This window comes from Quercus robur, chromosome 3, assembly GCF_932294415.1.
Source record: "Quercus robur chromosome 3, dhQueRobu3.1, whole genome shotgun sequence".
Lineage (NCBI taxonomy): Eukaryota > Viridiplantae > Streptophyta > Magnoliopsida > Fagales > Fagaceae > Quercus > Quercus robur.
In genome coordinates, this window is record NC_065536.1 from 30625019 (window position 1) to 30632709 (window position 7691).

General features: G+C 35.9%; 1 protein-coding gene across 1 annotated transcript; it reads right to left on the reverse strand.

Annotated features, from left to right (window-relative positions):
* Nucleotides 1–563: 563 nt before the first annotated feature.
* On the reverse strand, nucleotides 564–4081 carry LOC126717757 (vacuolar iron transporter 1-like). Its single transcript, XM_050419605.1, has 4 exons — nucleotides 3737–4081; nucleotides 3474–3559; nucleotides 1178–1292; nucleotides 564–1099 (listed from the first exon to the last, which is right to left on the reverse strand). Exons 1-4 carry the CDS (start codon nucleotides 3976–3978, stop codon nucleotides 799–801), a joined length of 744 nt encoding a protein of 247 aa, XP_050275562.1. The 5' UTR covers nucleotides 3979–4081; the 3' UTR covers nucleotides 564–798.
* Between the last annotated feature and the right edge of the window lie 3610 nt (nucleotides 4082–7691).

Sequence of the window (7691 nt, forward strand, 5' to 3'; positions counted from 1 at the left end):
GTTTTCGGTCAGAATAGCCGAAATTGGGCGGTACAAGCCAAAATGATCCGCTATTTAAGCGAGACGAAATAGAGGTGTACTTGTATCGGATTGGACACCAGCACGGAAAATACAACCTGTCAATATAGTACAGTATCATTTTCCTTAAGTTGATGACACATCAATTTGTAAAGTTTACATAGTAAAATTTGTAATATTTCTAACCTTTTTCTTTTTAAGCAATTACTATAAAATAGTTTTTAATGGTTCAATCATGATAAAAAGATAGCATAATAAATTTCCATATTAGATATATGGGTTTTGATTATCTCACTCTCTTTGTACATTATTCGCATACATTCTATCATCATCTGTAGTGGGAACATTCTAAAAAAACATAGACGTTAAAGTGTGAAAGTATGGACATGGTGCACTTGGGGTGTACATTAGTAAGTGTGAAACAATAATTTTCCAAATTTATATATCGAACTAACTAGCATGTACTAATGCCCATCATGAATTTTTTTTTTTTTTTTTTTTCCGAATTTTGGACCAGAAACATGCATAATAAAATTAAGAAAACATTGGATGCAAACCTATTTTTGGAATATTACTAGCAAAAATCCGTGAAGCTGTCATACAATACCAGCACTTATAATGTACAAACCAGATCCGAAAAGGTTGGATAAATTTGCCCAAGTGCCTAATCATAAGGGGCATACAAACCAAGTCCAATCAGAAAAACCAAAGAGAGGTACGTAGAGAAACAAAAGAAGAAGGGAAAGGAAACTTGGTGGTTAAATTATCATAGTGCGCTAGCTACACATGCTGGAAAAGCTTGGCAATTGAAAAGGCAGCTGCCGATGCAATGGCTCCAATGAGGACAGTTTGGAAAGCGCTCTTGAAAGGTTGATTCCCAGTAAAATAACCTTTGGCTAAACCAAAAATTAGCAACGCCAATAAAGTTACAACAACAGATGCAATGAGAGCCTTTCTAGCAACAGGAATGAGCATGTACGGCAACAAAGGCACCAGTCCACCCACTACATATGAAAAAGCTATTGTTATGGCACTCTGTAGTGCTCTCATTGGATCTGGTTTCTCTAATCCCAGCTCAAACCTGAATCCATGATAAGATTTTGTTAGGCCATTTGGGAAGTAAAAAATTAATCATAAAAGTAATTGGTTTTGAACTTACTTCATCATAAAATCAACCCAAGCTTTAGGGTTCCTTCTTAAAGCATTGACAACAGGTTCATATTCATGTGGCTCGGCCCCAAACTGTGCTAATATTTCTGCACACTCTGCGGCCTCTGCATTTAAATTTTATGATCCCATCACACATGAAAATTTGTCAGACTAGAGAGAGGAAAAAAAAAAATTCAATGGTTAATGGATTATAATGTATCATTAACTGGTGAGCTTATGCTAATAGTAGTAATCTTTTATATATATTGTTAAGTTTATGATAATAGTCATCATTAATTCTATAGTTGGAATATTGGGGAAGTTGTCACAGAGGTTCTAATAGTGGGCATGAACATCATTAAAATCTATATGATAATAATAAGATAAACTTGAGATTAATTTTGTCTATATGTAATAGGCCATTAATAAGTTTAGATACAATTATTATTATTATTATTACTAAAAAAAAAGGTGACTGTCGGCATGAACAAAAAAAAAAAAGGTAATCATGGTGTTGATGGCATGCGAAAACACGTGTTCTTAAAGCTCACAAATTATTTAAGCGTAGAATTCTCTAAACTGTTCTTCTAAGATCTAAATAAGTCAAAGAAGAACCAAAAAAGTTAAATATTGTCTCTTAACCTCTTTTCCTAAAATGCTTTTTTCTAATAGTAAAAGAAATTCTAATAGCAAAGAAAGAACACATGATTGATAGGGATTAAATAGTCAATGGATCCATTGTGGGGTAGATTCTGGAGATAAAATATTGGAGCTAATGATGATGGTGATGTCCAATCTCGTGGCTTTTTTTCTTTTCTTTTTTTTCATTGAGTGAAAATTATATACTATTAGTGGTGGTTTCAAAAAAAAAATTAGAATATTACTCAAAAAGTATAAATTATACGTACTATATAATAAAAGAGATTGATTTTGGTTTTTTTTTTTAATCTATTGGACATTTGGACTTGCTATATTATTATTATTTTTTTTTTTAGATTTTAGTTCAAAAAATTTTTTGGGCTTCTTTTTGCTTGAAAGTCTCGATATATTGTTAAGTAGAACAAATTATAGAGCAAAGTTTAATTTTATTAGTATAAAGAAAAACTAAGGATATTCTCAAATATTTGTAGAAGGATGGACAAATATAAAATTTTAAATTATTATAAAATATATATATATATATATTTTTTTTTTTCAGGTCAGGGTGGTCCTGTGACCACCCTGGCCTTCAAGTGCCACCGCCTTGTGTCAATAATAAAATATGTGCTAACCCAATTTTCTCATTATCTATGTTGGTTTTTGGTACGAGGGATGGCCTATTTGGTCTCTCCATTATGTCATTTCCAATAATAATGTCATTTTCTTTCTCCAATTTAAGCAATAACTGTCCCGCCTCCGCACTCAATGTTTAATAGTTATATAATTAGGGCAGTAAATGAGTCGAGTTTTATCAAGTAATGAATGTTTAAACTCAGCTCGATAGCAAAAATAGAATATTCAAATTTGATTTGATCTTGATACAAGCCTACAAATAATGTTCAAACTTGAGCTCGTTTTAAAAAATTAAAACTTGAGCTCTGCTTGGTTTGACTTGATTCATTAGTCAAGCCAAGCTCAATCATAATATCAAGCCCAAACTCAAGATCAATATTATGCTTTTGAGCTTGAGATCCAACATAAGTATATTATCAAACCTATATCAAGTTTATTATCTAGCCTATTTGGATTGGATGAGTGGCCTCAACTTATAATTAATTAAAGTTTTAGAAAGATATAAGTTTACTTATCAAGCTCATATAAATTTTATTACTAAACTCATAAATAAGTCTACGCTTAATTTGTTTTGTTTCTTTTGTATCGAGCCTTGGTGTTTACGAGCTTGTTCATGAACAATATTTTTTACTCGAGCTTGACTCGTTTATTAAACAAACCTAAAACTAAAGTTTAAACTTAGCTTGTTTATAAACAAACAAACATGAACGAGTTTTTTATCGAGTCAAGCCCGAGCTGTTTATGAATAGCTTGGTTCATTTACCGTCCAACATATAATTCATATAGAAAACCTTTAGCTAGTTGTTCTTTCTTTTAGTATTAAATAGTTCTAAACAAATGTTTAATATAAAATGGGAGTTTGTTAATGACTAGTATAATAATAACACCACGGCTTTTGAAGATGAGACCACTTATTATTATTAAACAAAATAAAATATAATAAAAAAGAGAATGGGAATGAGTTTTTAATAAAGTTAGGATCATATATATGATGGTTAATGGTTTAGAAGAAAGACAATTGCAAAGGACCAAACCTATATCAGGGACAGCAATGATCTCTTCTTGTTCTCTCTTTAGCTCCCTGGCGTAGTGATCAGCTTCACTCTTTGCTGCAAGATACCTGCATGCATTCAACTCACATAAATGAGCAGCTAGCATATACACACAGTAAAGGTTCATCATTTTCAACTTATTGTACTGTATTATCTATAAATACTTTTTTTAATTATTATTATAACTCGATAGTTAAAATTTAAACTTTAAATGTCTCCGTGAACTGAAGTATTATTAAATATACCCGCCGAGTCCCATGGAAATAGCCCCAGCAGCAACTTCAGCTATTCCAGCAATGAGGATTATGGATGATGAAACTTCAGCACCAGACAAGCCAGCAGCAAGTGCAAAAGGGACAGTGAGACCATCCGAAACACCAAGAATTATGTCACGGACCATCTCACTAGACATGAAATGCTTCTCCTCATGGTCTTGGAGAAGTAACATTTGTTTCTCAAGGTCTGCAGTGTGACCATTTTCTGCCATTTTCTAGACTCTGAATACTGAAGCAAGAAAACAAAAGATTAACAATTAACAAATATCTTGATTCCTACTCACTCACCTACTCTCTTTGGATGAAGGTGGTGTCCGAAATTGTGTCATATATATAGCAAGAAATTATAGGTTAAATTAATTGCGGTGTCCGTATGCATATTAAAAAGAAAAGGTGCTTGGTCTTTATGAAGAATCCTAAAAAGGGAAAAAGAATCAAAAGTAGTGCGCATTATTATTATATTGTTAGGCCCACTTTTTTGTGTCCATGTATCAAAAAATCAAAAGCCGTGTTCACTCAGATGTCTGAACTCTGAACTCTGGAGCTAGCGGTAATATCTTCGTTACTTTTATGAGTAATGTTAACTGGCAACACGAAGTGTAAGGTGCTCGCTAAAAGTAAGTTATTGTGAGGTGTAAATGAAAAAAAAAATTTGTATGAATTGATGGGAGAAATGAAAATAATACTAAAGTAATAAATAAAATTCAAAAAATTAGTTTTATTGGTCTCGCATCATATAAAATTGGTCAAAAATCTGACATAAAACAAAAATATTTGACACAAAACAATTGCTTAACAAGCTGCTTACAGTGCCCGTTAACCCTATGTATCTATTATTGGTGATGTTGATCTCATTCTGCTTATAGTTCCCAAAAAATTAAAACTTTAAACATATGGTTGAAGATAAAGTTGTAGACAAAAAGGTTAGGAAATTAAATAGATTGATATGAACTTTGATATATACGTATCAAGGCAGGTGGTGTTAGGCGTGTGTAAGGCACCAGCCTTGTGCCAAAATAAAACTAGTGGATTGTTGGTAGTGTGGGACAAATTAGCAACTAAATATCATGGTCAAGAACTCAGTAAAGTGAGTATTAGGCGTGTGCCTCACTCACACACAGGTGGGCCCCACAGTGTGTACAAGATATAATTTTCGGTGCCTGACACATGCAGGTTTCTGAAGAATCTGAACGGTACAGTTCAAGGAATCCACTTGACTATGCCTCTATTAGGCGTGTGTTTCACACAGGCCACGTACCAACAACAAAAACCATAGGTGGTTTGTAAATATGACAGAGTGATAGAAGAAAGATATAAATATAGGTGCGGAGAAAAAAATCCAAACTAATATTTTGTTATTTTTTTTTGCTAAATCAAACTAATATTTTTTTACTTATTTGAAAAGTAAAAATTTTATAATAAAAAGTGGTTAAGGATCATATTGTGAATGGACAAAAGAAAAATATTAATTTAATAAACCTCCATTTTTTTAAACAAAAAATCAAAAATATATAACATAATTTATCAAATTATTCAAACAAAATTACTCATCAAATGACATACCTGCAAATATGACTTTTACAAAAACTATGAATTCAAACTGAAATAATAAAAATGATAATAAAAATAAAATAGAAAAACGAAATGAAGACATGCAGCTATGTTAAATTTAATTGTACTTAAAAAAGAAAACATTGTTTGTGTCTTATTGATTAATACAACCATGTATTTGAATTTAGTTAGAAAACATTATTTTATTGCTTCTAAGTTTTGTCCGGTAAGAACTCAATTTGTAACGACCCCAAATTGGTATTGGGTTCGTACATTAAAGGCCCAAACAATAAAATTTGTAGAGAGTGGGTTGAAAAGCTAGGCCTTGATCACCGGACAGTGGTTGGTCGTGGTGTTCGTGATGGACACTCAGAGACGAACCAAGTTGGTCCATGGACCTTGTCCATTAAACTTAATGTTCTTATTATTCCTTTTCCTTTTTTTAGGTACCATCCCTCCCCTTTTGGCGCATGAATCCTTACATTATATAGCCCTTCTCAGTCGATCCTGACCTTCCATTTGTCGATCAGGCAGGTAACTACTCGAGTGTCTATCCCATCAGCCGCCTCCTCCCACTTTCTGTTAGTTGCAATAATCGAAGCCACACTGTTCAGGGGTCTTTTCCCATCAATGTGGCTAGGACGTTTGTTGACGCATTCAATGCGGATGTGACGTCTTTTCCTTGAACCATTCCCACACCGCACCCCCGTGCAAGTCCCATTCCACTCGCCTTTTCTTCTGGGAGCGCTTTGGAGGCTGCCTTTGATGACATGTCGTTATTCCCTTTTAGTCCTCGGGATGCCGAGGACAGGGTCATCCTTGACTGCATCTCTAAGCCATTTGAACTTTCACTACTTGTCCTCAGCAACTATTCTCCTCAGCGCGGGCCTTGGGCCCTAATGGAAAGTGGGCCGAGACCACAAATTCTCTGGCCCCACAATAGCCCCTCAAAATCCTGCTATCCGGATCCTCGGACGGAGAGGAGGGTTTTGATGACATCAGGCCTCTGTGAAAGCTTGTCAATCCTTGTCATCTATCAGTTCCAGAGACTCTTTGTCTGCTCGAGGCACGTTCTTGGAGCCTTGGAAGGTGAAACGTGTTTTCATTAAATGCGGGCAGCTCTGTGCTTCCCACGTTCAACAGCGCGATGATGATCTAACGGTGGAGATTTCCTTACCTTTATGGGCGGGAAAATTCATGCAGTTACTTTCGATGGGAGGTATAAATAATTTTAAGAACTGATTTGTCTCTTCACTTTTGCAATTAAGAGTTCTAGCGCATATATCCTGGGTTCAGTTAAACTTTCATCCAAATTCAAGTCTATCTCCAGCACAAAAAGCCTATCCGAGGAACCTTTCCTCTTTTCTGTAAGTTTTCTGCCTTCACTAACTCGTACTTTTTCTTTTCCGGGTTTATTTTTCTCTTATTCCTCTCCTTCTCCCATCACCCCCTGAGTCTGTTTAGTAGTTCCTAGAGATGGTTAAATTGAAAAAGTTGGTTGAGGCCAAAGAGGCGATGGAAAAGTTCATTGCCAACTACAGGATTCCCCCCAACGTAAGTCTGAGGCACTGCAAGGAGGGGGAGTGGCATCTTAAGAGAAGGACAGACGAGGTGGTAATTCCCCTTCTCGCCTTCATAGAGGGGGGTATGAGAATCCCCATGCGGCCGGTAATGAGGAGTTACCTTAAGCATTTCCGATTAGCTCCCACCCAATGCGCTGCCAATATGTTTAGGATTCTGGGTTGTGTGGATGTCTTAAACAAAAAAATAGGGCTAAGTCTAACCCATCATAACGTAAATTGGTGCTACAATCTCCAAAATTTGAGGGGCAAATCCTATTACATGAAGATGAGAGACGATAGCGTTTGGCTAATCCAGTGCCTCCCCGAGTCCAACAAAGGATTGAACAAGGACTTTCTTATTGTATCTAGGGAATGGCACGATGGCCTTCCTTGTCCAATGGTGGAAGGAGAACCAGGTGGGGTATAGAGAGTAAGAGGGTGTCAATCCTTTGCGCAGTCTTAATTTGGTGTGGTTCGGTTACTAACCATGTACATGCCTCTTTTTGCAGATCCAAACGTCTTTCACCGACACTTTCATCTGGTTAACCAGGTTGATTTAGAGACTGTTCTTCAAGCGGCGGTTTTTGTAAATGACGAGGATGGTCAAGTCAGAGCCGCTCACAAAATCTTAGGGTACGATCCCATCCAGAAGTCATTTGCCGACCCAAAGCACGTGATTAGCGCTAACAATCCTTGGCTTCCGAAAATTACTGTGGTCGAGCACGGGTTTTTGATCTCTAAAGGATCTCCTATCCCAGAGGGCATCCCGTTGGTGGGCTCTTCCCCGTCTCACCAGGCAGTAGAGGCCGAAG